This window comes from Ursus arctos, unplaced genomic scaffold (genome assembly GCF_023065955.2).
Source record: "Ursus arctos isolate Adak ecotype North America unplaced genomic scaffold, UrsArc2.0 scaffold_1, whole genome shotgun sequence".
Taxonomy (NCBI): Eukaryota; Metazoa; Chordata; class Mammalia; order Carnivora; family Ursidae; genus Ursus; species Ursus arctos.
Genome location: NW_026622763.1, coordinates 52,489,701 through 52,516,053, shown reverse-complemented (window position 1 = coordinate 52,516,053; position 26,353 = coordinate 52,489,701). Strand labels below are relative to the sequence as shown.

Sequence of the window (26,353 nt, the reverse complement as noted above, 5' to 3'; positions counted from 1 at the left end):
GTTTCAGGGCAGGCGCGGGTCCCCCCACAGATAACTGGCATGCTCCTTCTTTTGGAGCTCAAGGCAGACACTCTGCTTCATGAGTAGAGGACACTGCACTGACGCCATCCCAACTAGCTCTTCCAAGGAGCACTTTTTCTCTATGCGTTTCTTGGCTTCTCTGCAGCATTAGAAGAGTCTAATTTTTGTAAAGCTTTTCAACCTTTGGCGCCTGTGACACCATTCTCTCCTCCTTGTCCTATTTCCTGGGTGGGCGTCCCCCTTTTCTTCCTGCCCAGGCTCCTTGACCTCTCCTTGCCACACGCATCCTTCTTGAAGGCACACGGGCCATCCAATAGAGAAGGCTTCCCAGCTGGAAGACTGTTCGTGGTCAGGTGTGTACATGCAGCTGTACTTTCCTTCTTTTTATTTCTTTATTGAGGTGAAATTCACTACCATGAAATTAATCGTTTTAAAGTGTGCTGAACCAGTAGCATTTCGTATCTTCGCCATGCTGTGCAGCCACTACTTCTGTCTAGTTCCAAAACATTTGGGGACCCTGTGCCCACTCATAGTCACTGCTCATTCCTTCCTCCACCCAGTCCCTGACAACCACTAATCTGTCTTCTATCTCAGTGGATTTACCTGTTTTCTGGATATTTCATGTAAATGGCATCCTACAGTATGTGACATTTCGTGCGTGGTCTCTTTCACCCCACATGGTGGTATTGAGGTTACTCCCTGTTGTGGTGTGGGTTCACTATACTTTCCTTCTTGAACCTGCAAACAGATCGCTTCCCCTGGAATCCTTCCCTTCTCTATTCACATTTTCATGACACTAGCTAGGCCTTATTACTTTGTATCATAACCTCTGAACTGGTCTTTCAAAACCCAGCCTCTCCTTTCTAATCCACAACTTGCAGAAACAAAGTTTTAAACATACCAATTCTCAAAACTTCCAGTACTCCTCATAGCTGGTCCAACTCCAGGCCCCTGGCCTGGAGCCCTGAGCTGTCCAGGGTCTGGCCTTGCGTCCCCTCCGCTTCTGTGGCTTGAGGCCTACCCCCCTCCCAAGGCTTCCATCAGACAGAGCCACCTCTTGCTCCTTGCATCGGACCCGTTTTTTCTGTTCCTTTACACTCTCTTCTGTTTCTTTCTCTCTTAACTCCTTATTCTGTCTGGATTCATGTTTTTGCCTTTCCTGCTCCTGTCTACATTTCAAATTCTGCCCTTCTCCAAGATCCAGCTCAAGGGTCCAGCCCACTCCAGGAAGTTTTCCCTCTCACCGCCCCCCACAGCCCCTCCCAAACAGAGGTAGAGAATAGTTCCTTTGCTCCCAACTGCCAAAACTCTTATGAGAATTGTATGTACATGTTTTCTCTCTTCTCTGGGACGTACACTCAAGGGCGGGATTCTTCTCTGTATGTGCACAGGCCCAGTCTTGCAGTTTGTAGGCATTCTCTGATTTTGCTGAACAATACTAAGTTTGGACAGTGCTTGCCCTAATGATACCACCCAGCACGGAGAGGGCACTTTGTCCTAGGCCAGCTCGGAATATTTAAATCACTATGGTTTTGTAACAGCTCCTTAAGGAATGTCGGGTCCTTTATCGAAGACAGCAGAGGGGAAGGGGACATGGGAGCATCTTGTCTTCTGCCAAACAGGACAAGATTTACCACATTGCTCTGTTGGAACCCTGAAACTTCTCTGCACTACAGAAAATAATTTTTCCTACTGCAGCCCATCGAAGCCAGCTTAGCTTTGCAAGGTGGACGTGCCCACACCCAGAGTTCAAGATTAAATTACTTGCCAGCCTTTGAGATGTATGTTTATGCATGAGGTTTCCTACCCATAGCCTAAGAGGGAAAAGGTAGTGAGGTTAAGGCTAAGCCGTCATCCAGCAGGTGCTGAGGGGCTGTAAGGATATTCCTTGCATGGGCCCAGGGCCCACAGAACAGAGGTAGATGGGTTCTGTTTGGACCTCAGAGGGGAATTCTTTAGAAAGGCCACATTGGTGGCTCTAACGGAAGTAAAGGCAAAAGGAGTTGGTATGTTGGTAGAGACTTGGTGAGATGTGGATTTGGCTAAGAAGCTGCTTTTTCTACATTTCCTCCTTTGATTTCTCTTCTTTCTAACCTGTGCCCACTCCATCCACCCACACTGGGGTTGAAGAGGTTCGGGGAACAAAGTGATTTTATCCTAAGATCTCTCTTGAAACAGACCTCTGACTAATAACAACGTCCACAGAGATGCCAGGAATTACTTGGTTTGAGTAACTAAAGAACAAGACAAAACAGATAGATCTGGTTGCTAAACTACGGGGGGCGGGGGAAGCCACGGCAACAAAAACAGGTTTAGCTTTGCAACTGTTCAGGACTTCAGCGTGAGGGGACGTGGTGGCATTTCCTGAGCAAATGAAGGATGAAATCCCCGGTGGTCGTGTCAGTTCCAGGTCAGAATTACAGACACTGTGAACTGAAGTCATGTCCCCACGATGTGGGGTGCTCTGGTGGCTTAACTTTCGCTCAGTCCATGGGCAGGTGCAGCACCCTTAGGGATGCCCAGGGGATCCCCAGCCTCTCCGGCCTCACACGAAGTCGCCTCCTTTCCTCCCGGGTGGATGGCGGTTCTGCGGGCACCACACAGCCATGTTTCCAGGTCCCCTTCACCCGGCTCATGCCCGCTGTCCTTCTGCTCTCCTTAACGTCTCTGCGGAAGACTTTCCGCACCCACCCTCACTTCCCCTGTGTGGCATCTCCTGCAGCTGTCATCTGACCACTCTTGCATGATTAGCACCTCTCTTCTCTGCTAGATGGGAGGCTGCCTGAGGCCACGGAGTGATATCAGGTGTATCTAGGTGACTTCCGCTGTGCCGGGCGCTAACCCTTCTGCTCTTGGACTGTGAGAGGGAGTAGGGGTCCCATGGGGACGGCAGCTGATTATCAGCTGGTGTGGAAGTATTTCAGGACTGGAACAGCCATGCATTCGTGTGTGTATCCTCAGCTCTGACACGGGGTCTGCTACAAGGCAGGTGCTCAGTAGAGACCGTGGCCCAAACGTCCTCCATCTCTGAGGTACCTTCAGGTGAATGATGTGCCCCTTGGAGACGATGCCCATGTCTTTCAGGTCTTCTTCCTCCAGAAGAAGCAGTCGCTTTCCTGTAATGTTGTTTTCCTTAAACAAGCTTGCGTATATGCTCATCTCTGTTGAAGAGTCCCCTGAAGGAAGGGATTAGAAGGCAGAACAACATTAGATGGAATCCTGTCCAGAGCAAAGTTAACTGCATGAATTAAGAAGGTTAAGTTATTCCACTTGCCTTTTCTGACGAGCTGCTGAACCCAAAAATACTGTGAAAGAGAGGACATACATGGTTTTGAAGATTCACATGTCGTCAGTGGCTGGACTTCACAGTAAAACACACTTTTCGATAGATTAAAATGTCTGTAATTTTGCACTGTAATTTTCTGACTCAACCACAAAGGTAAAATGAAAGACATTCTGTTTATGGTTTTAAAACTTTAAGCTTCCAAGTAGGAGATATCCCTCCATGTGGAAGTCTTGGGACACTTAAGGGAATGTTGGTTTTCCTCCTTATTTGGGAGTTTTTAAAAATGCTTCAAGAAGGTTCTTACTTAGAATATTTTTCTCTTTATGTGCCGGTGGTCCCCGGGGTTGCTGAGCGGTACTGGTTTCCTCAGGAATTGTATGAGGAACAGGGACTACAGAGCTGTGGACAAAAGAGTGGGCAGAATGTGCCCTGTGTTCTAGGCCCTAGACCTGGTCAGGAAGTAGCTATGTGACCCACGAGAAGTTAAAGCTCGGAGTTTCCTGTATAGAATGAAGTTGGACCCAGTGACCCTCAGTCCTTGAATTTTACTTGGCACATGTTTACTGGTAGCCTCTCATATAGATAGAAGGGAGGCCAGACCCAGTCCCAGCAATTCTCTGGGGAGCCCTTGACCCTGGGATTTTATTTACATGGCTTGAAAACCCCTCGACCTCAGAGCAAAGACTAAAAATAACTGTTAGAGCTCAGTGCTTTTAAAAAAATTTCTCAAATGAGATGGGCCAACTTTGTAGCTGGGCATAAAGAGATTCTATCCAGGCCCATGAATAAAGGAGATCCTAGGTTCTTTTTCCTTGTTAAGCAGGGCTGGGGAGACCTTTACAGTCAAGGAGGCCCAATGAATGGGAAGAAGTGGAGGCAAGTGGTGGCAAGTTTTCTCACCTTATACGATAAACCAAAGTTAGCTAACGTTGAAAGCAGTGTTACTTCACCAGAATACAGTAGGCAGGGAGAGAAATGCCCGAGTCCAGAAACCAGGTTGAGTTAGGTAAACAGAGCTTCCCAAGAGTTTCTAGCAGTGAGTTTGTACGCTGTGGCGTCTGGTCTGTTCCCTGGGGTGGGGGCTTACTAACGCTGGCATTCCAGCTGTTTTTCCTACAATGATACCTTGAGCATATAAAGTGGACCTGGACAGGCATAAGCCCCTGAGGCCTCTGATCAAGAATTCTCTGGACCTTTCACTAAAGAAACAGAGAGATGCAACAGGCTAAGAAGGATTTGCCCCTTAGGGTTTCTACCCAAGTGTAAGGTATAGAACTTCCTTTGGACTGAAATCATCTGTCCTCATCCGCTGGCTCCAGCTGCAGAGAATGTCTGGGAGCTCGTGGCCGTTCCTCCTTGGGAAGGCCAGGGTAAAGAGGAGCCTGTCACTTTCAAACAGGCCTGAGGTAGGAAGGAAACCCAGTTCGGCAGGATCCCAGCTAGCATTGCCTTTACCAGATCTTTCTCCGCTGTGATTCAAGTCCATCCCTGGTATTTTAGGAAAATTTAAGACCAATTTTTTTCCACATATGTTCATTTGATATCCTGGATCGCTCCTTTAAGGTTGTCATTGGTATTCACAATAGTATTCTGGAATACCTTTCAGAGCAAATAGGGAGGTGGAATCCTCTTGTAAGATTTGAAGAGATAGTTGCTTTGCTCGTGAGGCCTTATTTTAAGTCATTACTGCATTAAAAATAGAAAAACAAGGAATTTGTCAACTTCTCCTAGTTAGACTTTCCTAAGGCCCAGACCCCTCTGGCTGCATTTGTAACTTGTGGATAAATGTCTGAACCACCTGTCTGGGCCAAACGAGGCGTTCACAGAAGCCAGCTTACCACGTCGTCTTCAGTCCACGAGCCAATCTCAAAGGAGGGCAGCAGCTGCATGGGAAATACGAATGCAGTGAAAAACAAAAGCAATATTATCATTGTCTTTTTGGTTTATCCCTTGTCTTCCCATGTTAGGCTTTGGCTGCTGCTCTGACTTGGTTCTTCCTAGAGGTTAGGTTGAATGGAAAGCACCTCTCCTGACCTTATGGGGAATTTCTCAGTGCTCCAGGCATTGTGCCCGCAGAAGCCAACCACCGGCACCAGCTTCTCTGGAACAATTCCTTGCACTTGGTGAGCTGTGGCAACGGGACCAGAGATCTTGAGATTGTCCTCTCTTGGTACTTGGCACACACACCTCCCGCAACGGGGCTTGGCAGTCAAGGAGTTTCTGACGTTTGCCACATACCAGAGCCTCCCTTGGAATTCCCAGTCAACATGAGGATCATGTGGTTATTAAGGAAAATTCCAAAGCAACCCTTTGGTAATCCGATGACTTATATGCTTCTTTTTACGGGAGAATTTCTAAGTGTTTAACCAAATGACTCACTCGCATTAACCAAATATTAGGACCCACGGATGAAGGACAAGTGAAATGGGACTCTGTCCCAAGTAACCCAAGTTGCAGAGTTTGCTGTGAGGGAAAACTCACCTAACTTCCCTATCAGGTATAGACACGAAAGATGACTTTACAGAACTTTGGCCTGCATCATTTTCAAAGCCAGAGAGCTACTCACTTCAGTATATGCCCGTGGCCATAGACTAAATGAGACATGCCTACAGAATCTGAAAAAAGAAAAAAAAAAAAAAACCCAACAACTGGTGCCTGGAATTCAAGTTGGCCAGAGCCATTAGCTTTAACTAACTTACCTTGCCAGAATGGTTGAATTGCTCATAAGATAACATGGCAAGGTGTCTTTCAACCTTTGTTACAGTTATTTGTTTTGTGAATGAGTTGAAGAAAAGAAGTTGAATTTTGTTGCTTTTCCTATTAGTCTAAAAATTAGAGGGTGGGTGAGTTAATCCTTCTAATCTGCAAATATTTTGAACTCATGTGCACAAATCCCTGTTAGGAAAAGTATGCCCCTCCCTTCCAGCAGCTTTTAATTTAATTGGGGGTGAAACAGATATGGATTATAGATGGAGGAGTTCAAGGCTACCTCCACGCCGGGTTACTTAGTGCCTGCCATACAATCCTTGGTAAATTTTTGTTGAACCATATTGTTGAATGGATACAACTGCAAGGTACATTTACTAAAACGCTCAATTCTCTGGGTTTAGCACGGAAAAGCAAGGGTTTCATAGACTAAGATGGGGGAACGGAAGGCATGGTGGCTTGAGCTGGGTACTATAGGGCAAGGGATAGAGAAGTGATTCTGGGCGAGAAGCAACAAGGCCAAACACCGGCAGTGGTGTGGGGGAGAAGAGGAAAGGAGGGCATGTTTGCCTCACTGGAGACTGCATGCAGTGTGGACATGTTGGAGGATAAAGGGGAAATGCTTAACAGCTTTGCTTAAAATGCTTACATTCTCTCTAGCAATGGTTAAAATCTAGGGAGAAAAGCAGATTTAAAAGAAAAAACCCACAACACCCCCAAGTACAATGTATTTGAATGTGTACAGTTTGAATATTATGGCTAAGCTGCAAGGGTATAAATCACTGCTATCCTGTGTGTGCCCTGCTACCCCCGTGTGCCCTAGTTCCCTTAGGATTGCCCCTCTCCTCCTCTGAAATACTTGACATATGTCGGCTTCATCACATGCACTCACCTGCTTCAATGATGCAGAAAGGAAAATGACTTGAAGAAAATCTAAAACTCAATTTGATCACAGAAAATACACGACAAGTCTTGTCTTCCCAGGGCGGCTGAATACAGCTGCAGAACTGTGTCATTCCCTTTCCCATCACAGAAACCAATGTGAAACAAGGCACTTTTTTGAAGAGTGCAAGGAACAACAGACCCAGTCACAGAAATATTCCCCTGCATCAAGACTAGCCTCTGTAGGGAGTGGGGCACGTGTAGTGTTTTGGTTTGTATACAGTTCCCAAATGGTGTGCTAAACAAAATAGATAAGTATTTCTTACATGGTTGTAAACGTAACAACTAATCAAAACCAACGTATTTGGTTTTAGGGTCAAAAGGAGAGGGGAAGAGTTCTCTAGCCCCCGAGGGTGGCTCATCAAGATGGGACAAGGGGAAGGCAAAGATCCAGTGTGCTAATCCCTCCGGCAGGATTCGTGCCCCAGGCTTGCAGAGACCAGTGAGAGGAAGGCTGGAACCAGGCACTGCTCCAAGACGGTTTGAATCGGGCAAGACGGGGGTAAGTTAGTGATCTCCAGCCACATCGTGCTTTACCATTTCCTTTACGCTTTCTGTACCTCCTTAGCATGTCAGTGTACCTGCCGTAGGGTGCGCTCTAAGCCTTTCGTTCTTTGGGGATAAAAAAAAAAAAATCCACTTCGTGACTGCCCCATCGCTTTACAAATTCGTTATTTACACCCAACTGATTTCGGGAGAGAAAACCCCACATTCGTGTGTGTGCGTGTGACAGCGATTCCTTCCAAGACGTTGGGAATCCAATCTTAACGAAGATCTGATATACACAGCAACACATAACAAAGGGATTTACTGTCAAAACGTTTATTGCAAAATGGAGTCTTAAAACAAAGAAAAGCAAAGAAAAGTTCACATCAAAATGAAATGTATGACACCAACTTGGATTTCTGAATACATGGTGGACTGTGTGCTGGAATATCAAATTCCAACTACGAAATCGGTAACTGGTCGTCTTACCACATGAGTGAAATGTTCGTCCATACAAACACGATACAAGATATTTGGCATAAGATTTGCTCAGAATAACATTGTAATAGAATAGTTGAGGAAAAAGGTTTTGTTTAAAAAAAAAAAAAAGTGATAATGCCATCCTCTATTCAAAGCGCACACTCAAAGAATATAAATATTTTCTATGTAGTACAAAATTTTTTAAAAGAGTGCAAAAGCAGTATGTGCAGTGTACTGTATCTGACGTTAAAAAATAAACTATTCTGCACATTATATAAAATAATCAACGTAGGTGCTTCAACGCTAGTTGTAAAGTCAATAACCGCATGCCAGAAAGCTCCTCCCAGGCCCCAGGGCGCAACTCCGTGGCAGCCCGAGGGATCGCCGCTAGTCCCTGGTACACATTTTCCCCATCACAGAAATGCTGCAGGCAATGCCACAACCCAAAGAACAGAACACATTCTTCCTTCTGGAAGTGCTTAAGTCGGAACAGGAAAACAGTCTGACTCCAAAGCAGCAAAAGGTGCCTGATTATAGAAAAACGAGGCTCTGTTACTAACGTGTGTGGTGAGACACTGCTCGGTGTAACAGGCCTGTGGCGAGTCTAGTGTTACCGAAAACCAAAAAGGGTATCAATATTTAAGTCAGAATAGCTTTTAAGATGATCTTTGATGAAATGCTCACGGCTCCAGCGAGCACGCTGAAAAATAAAGTGATATCCGTCCTAGTGCTGTGAGAAGTCATCCTGCCTCTCGCCCTCATCTTACCTCGGGTTCCCTGATTTTCACGCGGATCGGTTTTGAATACCTCAGCTGAGGTCTAACGGATCTGCTGCCTGTTAAAAGTCACCGGCTGAACGCTGGCCCTCCACTTTCCCGGAGCATCCAAAACAAATGTGCCTCTGTGCCTTCAGCCCCTTCCCCTGGCTTATTAAATGTAAAATATTAAAATGTGATTTTGCTTCAACAGAGAGTCCTTTTAAAGTCACCTCGCTGCTCTGCAGAACTGTGGCTCCCTCAGTGATGTGTGTTTTATTGATTTTGGAAGTAGCGTACTAGGAGAGTGACCCCTCCCCCAGGTAAATTTTGCTGTTTTATAAAGTTTCCACCTGCATTCTTCAGGGGAAAGAAACCATTTTTCCGCAAGTGGGGATTTAAGATAAATGTCACCAACCTATACAATTCAGAGTGTGTGGTAGTTGTCATTTTGAAGCTGCATCCTTTGACTTGAGCAAGTTTGTTTAGGGGGAGGAATGAGATGTCGAACTCTAAAACTGCCAGGTTTAGCAGATTTCTCAGTGGAGGGAGGGCCAACGCTGTTGGTACAGTGGACGGAATTCTTCCCTGGGCAGGGCTGCTCCTGGCGCTGGGCACGCAACACACCCCCAGGCCCCGTGACCACCCAGACTCTGCCCCCGCACTCGCCAACACCATGAGGGGCCCCAGACGAGAGTGGCTGGTGGGGCGCCCTCAGATTCTGTACGTTCGACTTTATGAATACAGAAAAAAAGATGAAAAAGAGTACTTATATTTTTAGTTGTATGGCTCTGACAATTAATTACCACAACTCAGAGTTTCAACTACCATTTTGAATCTTTAAATTTCTTAGGGTTTCTTTCATTATTCTCTTTATAAATGTACATTCTTTTGAGTCAAATAATTGGAAATACATCCAGCATCAATAATTTGCCATTTCAGGGGCGCCTGGGTGGCACAGCGGTTAAGCGTCTGCCTTCGGCTCAGGGCGTGATCCCAGCGTTGTGGGATCGAGCCCCACATCAGGCTCCTCTGCTATGGGCCTGCTTCTTCCTCTCCCACTCCCCCTGCTTGTGTTCCCTCTCTCGCTGGCTGTCTCTATCTCTGTCAAATAAATAAATAAAATCTTAAAAAAAAAAAAATAATAATTTGCCATTTCAAAAACTGATCTGAAAAGTGAATTAGAAGCTGCACAATTATCTTTAGAAATTCTGTGTAATAAACAGATCTTTTAAAAAGTAATAAAACTAATAATAGAGTCTAAATAATCTTCACAGATGGAGTGAGACCACTTTAAAATTTTGTTTATACGATTCAGATTTTAGGGATGTTCAAAACCATAGAAAGACACTGATTTGGAACAGAGAGTAAAATAATGCCGTGTGGTAATTTCGATTCCAGGTGGAGAACAATTTCAAACGTTATCACTGAAGCTTTCAATTCTGCTGTATCCTAAATCCCTGAGGTTTCTTCTTGGTGGAGTGTTGGGCTACAACCATCTCTGGAATACTGGTGAGGAAAATGGCAGCGGTTGAGAGATGGGGGAAATACTACCTCATTAATGGTAAACCTCAGTCTGCGTAGAGAGAGTCCTGTTACCTTTCTCTTTTGGCCCTAATTGGCTACTTTCATTAATGCACCAAAGTTTATGTGTAATTACAATAGGCTTATATGTAAGTGAAGAAAAATGTCAGTGTCATTCTGTTTATATGTTCTGATTTTGTTGATGATTCTTACATGAGACAGGGTTTACATTCTTACATAAAGGCACAGATCCCAAAATTAGCCCAGAGACTCCCTTCCGTGCCCACGCTGTGAACTCTGCAGCACTCCCCTGTGTGTGTGATCCTCTTCCCTGCTCCCCTTTTCAGCTTGCACTCGTCACACGTTTCTGTACCATATAACGCATTTGTTCTGTTGACGGTCAGGCTCTCCACTCGCTGGCGTGGGTGCTCTGTGAGCGCGAACATTCCCCTCTAGAGGGTCCCTAGAACAGGGCCTGGCACAGAGCAGGGCTCAGTGAATATCTGTGGGACAAACGGCTTTATGTTTACCCAGAAAGATGTGCAGGAGGCTTTTAAACTGCTTCCTCTTTGGCTCTCTCCTGCTGGTCGCCAGACAACCGCGCCCCAGGACAGGCCGCGGAGTTGGGAGCTGCCCACCATCCCTCTGCTCCGCTCCCGGATGCTCTGCGTGGGGGGCTCAGCGTGAGTGAGGGAGCACGTCTCTGGCTGCGCCGTGTCCGTGCCTGGGTGCCGCCGGCACTAGCTAGTGGGGCGCGTGTATCCGTGCTTGCACAGATGGAGGCGTGCCACACTGGGTCCTAGGGAGCCCATCCCCTAGGGAAAGCTCCACCTGTTCTGGTTCTGCTTCGTCTGTGGGTGGTAGCAGGGCCTGCAAACACCTCAGGTACGTAGTCTTCAAAGAGCACCAGATTACATTTGTTCATATAGTTTATATTCTAAGAATGTTCTCTTTTATCTTTCCCGAAAGCTATTCTTTATAACTTCCATTTCCTACTACTCAACAAACATGACTTGAAATTGATCGCTTAGTTTTCCAGGTTACTGTAACTACTTATATTTTTAGTATCTTTTCACTGGCTAAAATTAATGGACCACTTCCCATGGGCCTGGTACTGTGTTAAGTGCTTTACATGTATTATTTCATTCAATCCCTACAATAATCCTTTGAATCCTCTGAAGTGGGTCCTGTTATTACTCCCATGTCAAAAATGAGCACAGACACACACAGAGGTTAAATAATTTTTAACAGATTGCACAGCAGTGTTGAATCCCAATTTGACTCTAGATTCTTCTCTTTATCACTGTGGTAGAGAGACTGTTCTACATTTCACACCCAGAACATTTTAATAGTTATCTTTCTCCAAATAAAGCTGCCACAGCGAACTGATAGTTTTGTGATATTTTTCAGCTGTTAATAGGGATTAGAAGCATGTCATGTTTCAAATTTCAGGAGGCTTTTTATGACTGAATATACTTGGAAATAGTATTAGATAATATCTAGGATGATATCCTTTCTTAAATTTCCCATAAAAAGACCCACCAGAAGTATTTTAGTTTAATAGTCAAATGAATGGCACTTCTTTCCAATACAGGCTGAAAAAAGTTTTTGTGCCTTTGCCTTTCTGTGTGTGTGTGTAGGACTACAAATGTTTTGTGGTCTTTTTAATCAGTGTTTTATAGTTTAAACAAGCTTTGACATATATGATAACATTCCGAGACTATTTCTCTGGCAAACTAGGTTTTCGGAGCGGCACCTACATTCCCTTTAACACTGGCATGGCTGAGACAGGGTTCAAAGAAAAAAAAAAAGACAACTCTGGAAGGCTGGATATGATATAAAAAGAAGCCTTCATCTGGTACTTCTGTCTCAGTAAGTATAACTTATCTTTGCTATTCCTTTCAGAATCATTAGTTCCCTCTTTAAAACCTCTATACACCTGTTTAGAACCCAGGACGCCCCTGCCCCTCGGGAGAACAAACACGCACACCCCAGTGGGGGTGCAGAGCGGGTGTGTGTGAGCACTCGTGCTGCCTGCAAGTAGCTCTTCAAGACCATCTCCTTCTCCTTTTATAAACTAAGCTTAGATGGTAGTGTGGTGTTCAGAAGCTTCCAGGGCTAGCGCTGGTATGAAAGCCTGCAACATCTGCTGTTGGTTTCAACTTAGAGGATGTCTTCTTCCAGTGTACCGTTGAGATCATCTCTCAGGTTTTACTGTGAGTAGCTGTGCCATTAAGTATTGAAAATTCTTGGCATTTCGGTACTTCTGAAGAGTATTTGTTATAGCCTTCTTGCATCTCAATTTTTTTATTGTTAGATTTTGTAGTCACTATCAATTATTTCTGGCAGTACAGTGTATTACCATAAGAAAAAAAAATGTAGTGTGTTACAGGAAAATCAGTGTCAAAGAAGAATGAGGAGGTAAGAGGGCTTTCTCAAAATGTAAGTCTTCTTAAGCAATTAAATAAATCAAATCCAATACAAACGTTAAAGTATTTGTTTAAAAAAGCCAGAATGTAGTTAGTTAAAATACTATATTGTGATAGAATCACAAATTTCTATAATCAGGCACCACATCTGCTGACTCAGTAAATACACCTTTCTGGCTTAACTCCCCCCACCCCCCATTTGTCTGTAAGCAGGAAAAAAAAAAGTAAAATCTTTAAAGAAATGACTGTCATAGAATTGTGATTGGCCTAAAAATTCGGTGCTTATTAGTTTTCTACCTCCTTACTGGTTGTTGTACAGACTGAGCAAGTTTCTTTCGTTTTTCCAAACATTTTCAATTTTATTACTTTGCTTTCTGCTTTCATTCGCTATTATTATCCATGTCATTATCCTCCTCATCACCGTCATCATCATCATCATCGTCACCTTCTGACAAGTCAAAATCACTGAACCCCAGGGCCATGTTGACCTTCTTCCCCTTTCTCTTAGATGTGGTTTTGGAAGAATTCTGCTTGGCTTGCATGTTTATCTGCATCCCAGAATGCAGCACAGCTCCTGCTTTGTTCATTGAGAAGATATCCCCAAAGCCCATCAGCATCATGGCCTGCAGACTTTGGTTCATGCCATGGCCCTCCCCGTTACTTGCTGCTGTGATCTGACATGACATCTCTGCACTGTTTGACTCCTCTGTCTTAGATTCAAAGTAAGACTCCTCAGACATTCTTGCAGCAAGAGGCAAGAGAAGCTATCATGAGGGAAGAAAGGACAGAAGTAAAAAGAGAAATTAGGACCAATTTAAATAAAGGAAATAGATACCACAAAATTAGTGGGTGCCGCACAGAAGGTAAATGATTAGTGAAATAAATGAATGTGGGGAATTAGGTGAGAATTTGTTTAATGGCAGGTTTGGCTCCAGCATATTTGCCATCATTTGTACATGACGGAGTAAATCACAACCCAAAGTTTGCAAAGCATCACAGCAGGCCAGATTTCAAACGGGAAGCAAGTCGCAAGTTTTAAGCCCTCATTTCACTTAGTTTCGAGGATTGCACTTAATTTTTCCCAATTTCACTTTCACAGAAACATTTAGGTAACTATTAATTTAAAAAAGAAATTAAGTAGAGATTAAATCTCAAGTAAAAAAATCAGGAAACCTTGTACCAAAGAATAAAAGAGAAGGCATGAAAGCAGTTCAGTAGTCAGTACCCTTCTGGGCCATTAATCTCCTTTTTATCTAGATTACTATTTGACTCTAAACTAAAACTGAGTCTAGAATTCACTGGTTTCCGTTTATTATTTATTACAGCTAGATATAAAACTAGTTATGCAACTTATGATTCACTTGTGAACAAATTCTAGATGTCTAATACTTAAGTAATAAGTATGTAAATACAAATGAGAACTGGGAGGAGAGGAAATTAGCATTAATTTAGACTGTTACCTCTTGCTCTATTCTCTAAGTGTTCATCTTTTAGCAGAATTTGTTTTCTAGGAATTCCCCCCTCACAGTGGATACTGACATCTATTTTCTACCTTACGTAATTATTTTGAACAGCTAACCTATCCCCATAAATGTTGATCATACTCATTTCAGAGGTAGAATCGTCAGCATCTAAAAAGTGTTACTGCCTCCTCTTTTGAGGAATAAGCAAATTGAGGCTTATATTTTTTGGTGTTGCTTAAATATTGGTAAATTTATGATAAACAATGTACAGGTAACATATAGGATAATCTTTACATCCTGGGTGTAAAGATATATTTTAAGGCCAATTTCCTAATTTTTAAATTGGAGTTTTGGGTTTTTTCTTTTTTTAAGCTTGCTTTTTTTTTTCCCCCCAAGTAATCGCTACACCTTGTGTGGGGCTTGAACTCATGACCCCGAGAGATCAAGAGGCTCATGTTTCTCCAACTTAGCTGACAAGGCGCCCCCTGGAGTTGAGTTTTTTTAAAAATATTTTACTCTATTAGGAAAAGATCTCCAAAGTTGTTAGCTCAATAAGAACTTCATATGCTTCTGCTTTTTAGCGGTACCAGTTATATGGAAGAAAAAAAATTGCTTTATATCCTTTAACACTGGAAACAGGATATTACTTTCCTTGCAGCCAAACTTCCCAGCTTTTCAGATTTGTTTTCAATTGTTCGATTCTCTTAGGGAGCGCTTTGTTGCTGATTTATTACTTCATAGGTCCTTCCTCACGTTATGTTAAATTCTCAACAGATGTCTCTCAAATAAGTTTTTATTTCGAAAAGAAAATTTTTACATCAAGCTACAACAATTAAAAAATAAACATTGTTCATATTTATGTTTGGAGAATTCATCTTCCCAAATACTTTCAACTACTGTTTTCATTTCAGGAAAGAAAATAGTGTCCTTCCTTGAAATAAATCCAATAATTCCATTTTTTATGAAGTTACATAAATGTTAAACTTCTTTTATAATTAAGATGAGGCTACAGACACACGGAAAGCCTAAGCCTCCAGCTACTTTCTTTTTAAAAGGTTTATTTTATCTTTCTCTCTCGGAAACCTCATTTAAAGTCAACTAGAAATTGATGTAAGGATAAAAGAAAATACCTACTTAGAAATACCTGAGCACAAACTTTCCTTCAGAAATACCAGCTCTAAGCAGAAGAGACATTAAAAAGCAAATACTGTAAGAAAGAAAACTTAGCCTCGTAGGTTTAAAAAAAAAGGAAGAAAATCTCTGAGATCATGCTTCATGCTGTCCATTGTTAGATGGTAGCCTTCAGAGCGGTTCCTTTACAGAAAGTTTTCTGGAGTTAAAATGCAGGCATACACCCTACTGAGCACTCCCCTATGGTTTCATTATTTATTACACAACTATGTTACTAATAGCAATAATGTGTGCAAGGCAGCCCACGATTTCTTAGCAAAACTAATGCCAATAAACCAAAGAAAGATTCTAAGGCATACTGTAATAGGTAGTTTAAAGTTTTTTCTTACAATGCTACATTTAGAAGGAGTCAAGCCATGCAGTGCTTTATAGCTTAAGATTTCAATGTACTTAAAAAAAAAAAAAAAAAGAACCAAAAACCCCACCTCTCAGCCTTCAGGAGACAGCCATGTTTCTGACTCTGCTCAGCTCTGGGAGAAGCAGTGCTCCTTGCAGACCCTTAGGGCAGTGCTTTCTGAGTCTGCTGGTTGGTACCAATTCAACCAGAACAGGAGACTTCCCTTGACCTCCTTCTCGAGGGGCAAGTTAAATTCACTGAACTTACTTACAAATGTGGAACCTTTTAATGTCCCATGGCAGCCTTTTGTATAGCAATTCAGTTCTTACTTTGGAAATCCCTGCACAGCCAGAGTCACTTTGGAAAAAGTTAAATCTGATAATAAACATTTAACTTCACTGTTTTTCCCTTTTTCGGATATCTGGTCGCTTCTCCACATGAACTGGAAAAGGAGGCAAACTATTTTATTCTTTAGGCACTGGAAAATGCTTTGCAACTGGGCACTGGCTGCTTAATGAAGATTAAGGCTTTTAAAAATAGGAAAGCTTTTTGAGGATCATAAAGTGAAAGGCACTTAAGTATTTTTTTGGTATAACTGCCACAGCAACTATCAAAAATGAATTTAAAATATGTAACAAGTTTACCTCTAATCTTACCATTACTTGTGATTTTAAAGTGGACAAACATTACCCATTAAAAACCCTGAAAAAGCCAGTGATAAACTTAATTCCTGAAATGATAAATCATTACAACAGGGAAGAATGCTGAAATTTGATTAGACTTTAATATATCATGGCAGGATATAGGCGCAAGCTAAATATTTAACTAGCGAAATCCTTAAAAAGAATCTTTATTTTCCTCTAAATAGAAGACTTGGAAGAAAACCAAGGTATTTCCTAAGTGTAGTAAATACTGGAGCCTTGTCCCAAGGGAAGTCTTTTTCTAATCTTTTGCTGCAATGATTATAACACTACATCGAGTGAGGAATATTAATGCTTGTCATTTATATGTCACTAAGTTTGCTTTCTTTTAGAAGGAAACCTTGGTTAAGTTCTGCCACATCAAGACTCTTAGACAGCTAGCTGCCTTGGCCTTATGCTTATTAATTACTGATGGACTCCATGGAGTTAATCAGCCTTTAGGCACATGTTCTGGAGATCTAACAGATGGTATGAAAATACACTGCATTTTATTTTTGTAATTCTAATATACAAACACACTGACAATAACAGTTCTTAGAGAAAGAGCCAGAAATAGGCTAAGCTTTTCTTTTAAATTTCTGGCATTTTGTTAATTGAAATTAGATCTGCGTGCTGCTTGCGTGTAAACGCAGCCCCTTTCCCGTGCAGGCAGAAGGCAGAAAGTGAGGAGCTTGGCGGGGGGCGGGGAGAGGGCTGCCATGCTGCCCGCTAGGCTCCATCTTCTAAGTGGGGGGCTGAGCTACCCTGTTGGGAGCACTCACCGGGGTGTTGGACTGCTCCGTCAGCTTTTGCTCCCACATCCTCAGACGTCTTTCCCGTTCTTTGAGCTCCTGCTCTTTACAGCTGAGGTCCCGTTCGAGTTTCTTCAGCCTCTCCAGGGTTGCTTCAATTTCGCACCTGCACAGAGATGACTGGTTTAAGTCTCAGCTTTGCTCACGAGTTATTAAGCGCTTAGTGGTTCATCAGAATGCTTCATCAGTGTGAAAGGCTAACATTTGTGCTTTTATTTTTCACCAGTTTCATTGAGATATAACGGACCTACACCACTCTGGAAGTTTGTGTACAGCATACTACTTTGAGTTACACATACTGTGAAATGATGACCGCTATCAATTTCATTAGCATTCATCATCTCATACAGAAAAAGCAAAAAAAAATTTTTCTTGTGATGAGGATTCGAAGATAGACTCTCTGAACAATTTTCTCATACATAATACATTAGACTGTAGTCATGCTGTACATTACATTCCTTGGACTTACGTATCTTGTAACTAGAAGTTTATGCCTTTTGACCACCTTCCTCCTATTTGTCCCCCACTCCCTAACCATAAATCAGATCCTTTTTCTCTGTGAGGTTGGAAAAACTTGTGCTTCTAAACCAAACAGTAAATAAGAACGGAGAATAAGAAATCTGTCATATCCTACAAAATCAAGAGGTAGTTTCTAGTTTAGGAAAAGTGCAAAGTCCTTCCTTAACGAAGCATCGGAGACCCACTGGTAGGGCCTAAGCTATGGGGCCACGTGCTGGTCTCGCTATTTAGCGAACACTGACATTCAAGTAGCCCTGTACAGCTTAGCGCTATTACACATGACCCCAAGCAACGGGTTCTAACCCCATATAAAGAGATGGGGAAAATGATATTCAGGTTAGGTGCTCCATGTCCCATCGCCAGCAAATTCACGTTCACCTCTTCCCTAGCTGGGTGCCTCATCAACTGATTGACCCGGTTTCCTCTGCTAGAGGGGGCGACGATTATCTTAAATCGGTTCCCCAACCGGCCTGATCCTAGTAACTACCCGGCAGCTTGTTAACAAGTACTCAACAAAACACAGATTCCTAGGCCCCTTCCTTAGAGCTCATGATTCAGTAGGGGGGTGGGGCCTAGGAATTTCTGTTATTTAATAAAAGACCCAGGTGACTTTTATAAACAGGCAAGTGTGGGCCAGATGAACTCTAAGATTCTTTCAAAGTCTCGTCATTTTTTTTTTTTGGGAAGTTCCCACCTCAGTCTCTCTGTAGGCTGACCAAGCTCACCCCTGGGGATATGTCCAGTTCTAGGAACCTGTCCTTTGTAGAAAGTGAACTGCTGACATGGCTCAACACAAGCTGTCTTCTTCCTTCAGGGCCGTCACAGTGAGTGAGTGTGTGTGTGTCTCAGTAGCTGGAAGTTCCTTCCCTTGGGGGTCTGAAAGGCCTGGAAGCAGCTGACGGCTGAAGGTTAGCTGTAAGTGCTGCTTCCGGGTGCCACTGAGACAGACCCGCCGGACCCACGGCGTGAGGCTGGCTGGGACCCTGACGATGGGAGGTACTGCCCCAGACGTAAGTGAATGGATATGTGTAACCCAAAGCTGCCTATTTGTCTCCAGGGAAAATTAGACTAGACGGGCAGCTTACTCCAGTGCCCTTGTGGATGAGAACGAAATGAAAACAAGAAAGCTGTGGGCATTAACTGGCGACATCCAAGACAGGGAACAGCTCCTGAGGGGGGTCTGGATCTGGGCCTGGCACTTCACCAGTTGCCTGAAAGGTACACCGCGGGGCCAGGGAGGTCGCGAGTGAGTGTAAAAGCATCTGCTGTCAACAACCCCCGCCCTTTTCCTGGTGCCATTTGAAAAGAACAATGACAGAAGTAGAGTCACACTACAGACCCTAAAGAAAGGCACTAAATCAGCAATCTTCCAGAATTACGACGGTCATAAAATCCACGTTTTATATTTCTGGGCATTTCTGACAAGAGTATTATGCTCATTCACAGATGAGTTTGTGTTTATTTTCCAGATGGAGGATTGAGGGGAGAAAATCACTGTGGAAAAACTTAGGTGAAACTTTGGTAACAAAGGAAGGGTGAGCCACCCTGGGAATCGGGGGGTAAGCGGGCGACGGAAGGAGGCAGCAGAGCCGGGCACGCTCGGCGGTAGAGGGCCGGGGCCTGGGGCTGCTGTCCGCACGGTGCTTTGGCCCGGCCACCCGCACCCTGCCAGACAGACGCAGTGTGCCCCGGCTCTGTTCGGTGTAGGGCCGGCACACTCGAGCCCACTCGTCTCGTAAGCTAAGTTTCAGCTCTGGGAGCCGACTGTGGTTGTGAGCCCTTCCGGAAAACAGATCAACAGTTAAGCCGAAAGCTGTGACACGGAAAACCAAACACTGAGTAAAGTGTGCTTCCTCAACCCCCGTGCTCAGGCTGAGCACGTCCAGCACTGCTCCCCTGGGCGCCCCGCGTCTGCAGCGGGGGCTGGAGGCGGCGCGGGCACCGGGGCATCAGGACAGCCGCGCCCTCACTGCCCCCTGCGTGGCGCACGCGTTGTTTTGCATCAAATCGTGATGCATGTGGATCACCTTCCTGTTCTAGGAAGTGTTTTAAAAAAGTCTTTTAGTTGCTGAAAATTATGGGTTTTTTCCTTAACTCAAACCCAACTAAGGTTGACTTCCCCTCGTATCAATTTTCCAAATGCCAAAAGCAGGGAGTGAACTGGAATTATCTTTTTAAGGTCAATTTGTAAAAAGAGCCGTATCACACGTGACGATAGACAGAGAGAATGTATAGTAGTGCTATACAGTAAACGATTTGTGCTAATATCCAAATCGCAGAGGTTACATTTTTTGATTTGTTTTTTGTTTTGAACAAGGCATGCCACAGCGAGAATATTCTGATCACCAAGGAGGAAGACAGCCAGCAAACATTCTGCCAAGAGGCCCAGCTCTGAACACGCCGTCCCAGCACCGCACGACTCGCTCAGTGCGGATCACCACAGGTCTGTAGACAGTCACACGGGGCAGTGAAAACTGCAGACACGATCACTAGGGTGACACATTTCTTGTTCTTAATACTCACTGCTCTTATTGCTAATAAGTCAATAAAAGGAGAGAGAAGCTAAAAGATATGGTGAACAAGGAAATGCCTGACAGATTTCTTTCCTATCATCTATTAGGTCAAAGGAAAAAACACAGTTTATGTGGCTTTTAATAACCTAGTTTTAAAAACAATTTTAAGAATAATCATTTAATTCTCTAAAACAGGGTGTTTCATCGGGTCTATGTGTAAGGAAGCTCTACCAGAAAACAAGCGTTTGCCAGAAACACCAGATTTCCTACACATGCTTTCGACCCTAGTCATGTGGTTTCAAACCCCAGCCAAAAAGGGGAAAGAGAACAGTCTGTGTTGTTCTTAGAAATATCCAGATGATCTGACAATGCATTTAATTCTTTTCGGTATGTGGCATAGAGTGGGGTAGATGTTTTGCCTTAATCATAACCCGAAACGATCGTGCTCTATAGTATTTCTCTTTGCTCAAAGGAAGTGAACTCTGCAAGCTAATGAGCAGCAGGCGTGGCACTGGCCACGGGTCCACGAACAGCACTGCACAGTCGGTGTGTCACCGCGGGCCTGTGGGGCCAGACCACGCACTGGCTCGGTCTCACATGGTGTGATCGTGGACAGGTGACCCAGCCTGTCCAGGCCTCAGATTCTGCATCTGTGGTAAGAGTCAGGATTGCCATGTGCAAGCGTCTGGTAAGAATACAATGAACGACAGCTGTGTGTATTGTTACTTTGACTAATACTATTATTAGTATTACCGCCATGGTTTTAACCAAGTTCAGTTAAAACAGCTCTGCGACTTCTCAGACTGGCTTAGTGGTTCGGGTAAAGATGACTAGGTCTTCTCTCACCAGCTCTCAGGATTAACTAGTTCCTGAAAGACAGCCAGGAGGAAGCCAGCGAGGCAACTGTTTGCTTTTTACTAAACTACGTTAATCTATTAACCAACGTTATTTTCCTCATCTTTTCAACTGTCCACGTTTGTAGGACGTAAAGATATCCAAAAAGAAACTGCTCTCTCATAATTTCATTATCCATTGCTAACAGGGGCCTTCTGATACTTTGTGTGCACATACCACATATATGTAAGTTTATTTTACAAAAACTGCAATCGTCCCAGTCATACTGGACCCTAGCCTCTGTTTTTAAATCATCTGTCAGATCTGTATTATCATGAATGGCTCCATCTATTCTGTATATGGAGATATCATCCGTTTTTAAAACATAAAAACCACAAAAACCCAAAAATCTTCTATTGCACTGCCAGTCCAGTTTGCAATTCTGAACGACGCCGTGCTAATAAGCGGGTGTCCATACATTCTTGTACAACCTTTCCATTTATTTTCTTAGGGATAAAATGGTAGTGATGGAAGGGTCTGAAAGGCAGTATTTTCACCAGCAACATATAGAAAGTTCATAATGCTGGATATTTTCATAACGTAAATCTTTGCCAATCTGGTAAATGAATAATGTTCCCTTATAGTTACTTATTTTTCATATTTATTGGCCATCTGATTTCTCCTTTTGTGAAATGCCTTTCATTCCTTTAGAATGAGATCATAATTAAAATGTTATTTTAAAGACAGTAACTCTGTCTACTACAGCGGTTTTCAGAGTGTGATCTGGGGACGCATGAGAGCTTTTCAAAGGATTCCAGAGGTTAAACTGGTTTTCAGAATAACATTAATACAGGATTTGCCTTTTCTACTCTCATTCTCTCACAAGCATACAGACTTTTCCAGAGAATTCATGATAGGTGGCAAAGCCACAGGCTGAATATAGAGGCAGGATTTATTGTTTCTTCAATGAATCAATAACTACATGTTAACATTTTTTTCTCCATGCTCATTTTGAGTATGGTAAATATTGACAGATGTAATTCATTGAAACAAAAGCTCTTTGTAGTCCTCAATCATTTTTCAGAGTGTAATGGAGTCCTGAGACCAAAAACTTCTGGACCCGCTGAGCTATTATATAGGGAAAAGGTTGTGTAGCAGTATGGCATTTGTCTTGGACGTTTATGATGGGTATTGCTTTTAGCCATATGGAGCTTTCACATTTTTATATAGAAAACTTACCAACTCCCTCCTTATATTCTGATATATAGTATCTGAGATACTGTATCTCAAGGGTATCAACAGTAATGTTAAAATCCCACTGATCTTTTGGAGAACAGATCAAACAGCATCTCAGGAAATCCTTTCTTCCCCTGTCAGACTAGATTAGATTTCGTGGTTGTACAGTCTCAGATGTCCAGTACGTCTCTGTCATCATACTTATCAAAATAGTCCTAAAAAGTTACTTGTATATTTATATGTAGTAGTTCAACATGAGACGCCGCAGTCCATGCTGGGGGTGCTCCGATCACCACAGCACAGTACACGAGCACCTTGCCCCCGCGGAGGCTCACGGACTATCCGAATGAGTGAATGTCAGAAGCACACTTGTTATAGTCAACAAATTAGCTTACGTATTTCTGTTCTCTTGTGTAATAGCGTAATGTCTTTTAATATTACTACCCCCGTGGTGTTTCCTTCCCCGAGTATTTATTGAGCCACTGCTGGGTTCAAGGCACATTCTAGATGCTGTAGGTACAGTAATGAACAAAAGAGATGATCTGACCCTTTTACACTTCAGCCGGTGAGAGATTAAACAACAAACTACAGAATTACATAGTCATTCCAATAGCAGTCGCGGCTATGAAGGAGATGCTGTCCGGACACATACAGTGGAACCTCATCATCCAGGGTCAGAAACACTTCCCTAAAGACATGTTATTTCAGTTGCTGTCTGAATGATGAACAGGAGCCAAGTTGGATGCGGGCGTCAGGGGTGGTATGCCACTGAAAGGGATGAATTTTATACAGAAGAAACTGCATTTGCAAGGCTCTGAACGAGGAAGAAATATGCATCTGTTGAGGGACCAGAAGCCAGAAATTAAGAGGCAGAACTACGCTCTTAAGGTAAGACTGCTGAAGTCAGCACAAAGGGTCTCATGAGTCTTGTGAAATGTTAGTCTTTGTACTAGAATAATCCCTTACATGGATTGAAAAGAGGAGTCATTTGATTAGATCTGCACTGACCTCTTACTGTAGGAAACAACATTATTACATGTTTTGTTAATTATTTAAGTCCAGACAAAACCTGTCATACCTACACTCAGACAGTATGTGTTTTGTTTCCCTAAATAAAAATTCATTTAACTCATTGGCCCTGGAGATTTCAAAAGAATAAAAATAAATATTATAATATTAATAACAGTTTACAATAATACTATTATTGTAAAACACTATCAAACAGAAAGCCCAAGGAAACGTCTACTAACAGGAGTAAACAACTCCATCCTTTTCCAAGTGCGTGCAGTACTCCCTGGGCATCAGCAGGTGGCGCAAGGCGTCGCGTTACCGCCGTGGCTATGGGAGCCGAGAGAAGTTACTTCAGTCTCTGCTGAGTCAGGGAGGAATAATGTCTGCTCCCAAACATGCTATTTATATTCCTGCAACACGTGACCTGGCTCGACTGTCTCGTCCCGGGCTTGCTTCTCCCACTCACAATACAATTCTCTCATTACTAAGTTTGTTTTACACTTGACAAAATTTAATAGGATTTAGAACATCAAAAGTTTTCTTTTAAAAGTGTTTTTATAGTCTCCCTATCCCCTCCGTCAACAGATACAGTACTCTGCAAATCCCTGGGCAAACAGTATTTTTATTTCTCACTGGACAGAGGCCAAGGCTTCTGTAGTACACGGACCGTGTAGTACAGAGAAATGTCTGGTAACTATCTTTTGCCTCAGAAGATGTGAATTCAATATTCTTTCCAAATACTTAGACGTATAAGCGTAGAGGATTGCTTTTTTGTTTATGTATGAAAGGGAGGACTTATTAGATGTCCAAAATAATGTAACATAAAAAACAAAACTCTAAGTTATGCTTAGAAGCCAGGGCTGTCCTCAAGTTCACTAGTTCCCTTCTTCAGTGAAGCTGGTCATGGTCTTTTTAAAAAAGCCGGAGGCCATGACTCGGCGCAAGGCTTACTTACCTCCACTCTGCCTTGTTGTGCAGGAATGAGTTACACTGGTCGGGAAGGTTAGTGTCATTTGACATGGACTCCAGAATCGAAATGATTTGCTTAAAAGATGGCCGTTTCTGAGGAAGAGAAAATCATCACTTGTTGGGACTTAAGAAAGGAGGTCTCGAAGAGAAAATTCACAAGCACAGCAATAAGCTCGACGCACAACAAAACTAAATGGCGTGCAATGTCCTGATCGAGTTACTTCACAACTGTCAGACCGCTCAGGTTGAAGGGGACCAAATTCCTTATGTTCAATAAATTGTGAGAACAGACTCAGATGTCATTTTTCTATCGTGGGGCCTACGGTTGGTATAATTACAGTTTTTCCTCCAGGTGAGGAAAGTACCAATTCTCTCTTGCGTATGATTAAGGACTCCTAAAAGGGAAAAAGGCAAGTCCTTTAAAAACCTATGGGATACAGCAGGTTTGTAAAAGCTAATGGTAGAATCGGGATGGTAAGTATACCGTTGTTCACTGTAAAATTCTTATAATAAAATGTTGGGGAAAACCCTAGTTAATCTATGAGAATAAAATTGTCTCAACCACTTGCTCAGAGAAAAATTCCCCAATTTTCAAGCCATTTTAACTTCACTGTTCTCAGTGTTTATTCCACATCATAACTCGTTCTGGAGCTGGGAAACTCTAAGGTACTGTTTACTAGAAATTGAAAAAGCAGCGGTTAGGCACACTTCTTTAGCTAGCAGTAACTGTATTTGTCGGTTTCTTTAGACTCCAGCCAAGGGTGAGACAAAAGGTTAAAACAAAAATGGAAGGAAGATAATAAAAGGATGATGCACATTCTCTCTTCATCGCGCCTCATAATTATACCATTTCTGAGCAAATTACGGTTGCAGCAATTAAAACATGCATTTGAATTTAGGAGCACAAAACAAGGAACAATGTTGAGGTGGCTTGCTCTCAGGACTTGAGTGCTTCCTACATTAAGAAGGACGATTTTTCCATTTCTCAGGAATATAAAACTGGGATATTGATTGAGTTCTGCCTTTACTGCACTTTTAAGGGAATGTGTGCCTGTGTGTGTGTGTAAGTAGAGGGCTTAAATAGCTAAATGTCACTGACCCCCTTTAGAGCCTTCTAATAACAGAATGCCTGAAGTAGAAAATTTGAAAAATATTTTGTCTTTTAACTTTAATTCCTCTTACTATGTGTCAGGGTGTGAAAGGAAAAATTTTTAACTGTGCACAGGAATTCATATAATAAATACAGGATTTTCATTTTGCATGGAAAACAACAGGAGAGGCTAACAAATTTTTAAGGAATATTTTTCCCTACATTTAATCATTCTTGAAGTAAAACTCTTCTTTTTTTTTTTTTTTTTTTTTAAGATTTTATTTATTTATGTGACAGACAGCCAGCGAGAGAGGGAACACAGCAAGCGAGTGAGAGAGGAAGAAGCAGGCTCCCAGCAGAGGAGCCCGATGTGGGACTCGATCCCGGAACGCCGGGATCACGCCCTGAGTCGAAGGCAGACGCTTTAACGACTGCGCTACCCAGGCGCCCCTGAAGTAAAACTCTTCTGAAATTAGGTGACAAGTATCCCTAGAAAAACCTCAATTTTATAGGTAGAATATACTCTCAGATGGAAATTACCAAAGTGAACATTTTAAAAACAACAATGTAGAATTTTGTGGTTAATGATATTTTATGAATACTATGGTTACAGAACACAGCACTTGGTCCAGGCTTAGGTTTTCTTTTAGTATTATGCAGGTTTTGCTCACATTAAAAAAATTATAACTAGGACCATTTATTAAGCATCTATATACATTACCTGTTATCTTCATTTTATAGATAAGGAAAACCCATCTCAGAAAAGTATGGCTTGCCCAGTATCACACACGAAGCAAGTTTCTGAACCAGGGGCAAGGCTCTTAAAGCCTTCAATATGTTTTATCACATGAGGGTAAGATGTTACTTCCTACCAAACTCAGGGGATTTCCCCCCCCCCCCCATTTAGAAATGCCATTTTAGAACTGCAAACAATATCCTTTACTTCCTTCTACTCTTTGATAAAACACTTTGAGCACCTGGTATAAGCCATTGGCATGACCTGACATTTACCCAATACCAGCTTTCTCATGTATTCCCTTCCACCTCCTCATCACAAAAGAACATTTTT

The 26,353-nt window shown here is 42.8% G+C and overlaps 1 protein-coding gene across 4 annotated transcripts in view; it reads right to left on the bottom strand.

The window, feature by feature from the left end:
• MAP3K20 (mitogen-activated protein kinase kinase kinase 20) overlaps positions 1-26,353 on the bottom strand; it is a 169,089-nt gene that overhangs the window by 28,577 nt on the left and 114,159 nt on the right. For 2 of the 4 annotated variants that reach the window (XM_026492542.4, XM_026492541.4), the window contains exons 10-14: positions 24,181-24,287; positions 17,083-17,218; positions 5,146-5,190; positions 3,296-3,326; positions 3,058-3,197 (exon numbers count right to left, since the gene is read on the bottom strand). In XM_026492542.4, coding sequence (XP_026348327.2) covers positions 3,058-3,197; positions 3,296-3,326; positions 5,146-5,190; positions 17,083-17,218; positions 24,181-24,287 — 459 coding nt within the window. Of the gene's footprint in view, positions 1-3,057; positions 3,198-3,295; positions 3,327-5,145; positions 5,191-7,761; positions 13,394-17,082; positions 17,219-24,180; positions 24,288-26,353 lie in introns of those variants that run through there. The other 2 variants (XM_048214164.2, XM_044381475.3) reach the window with 1 other exon arrangement.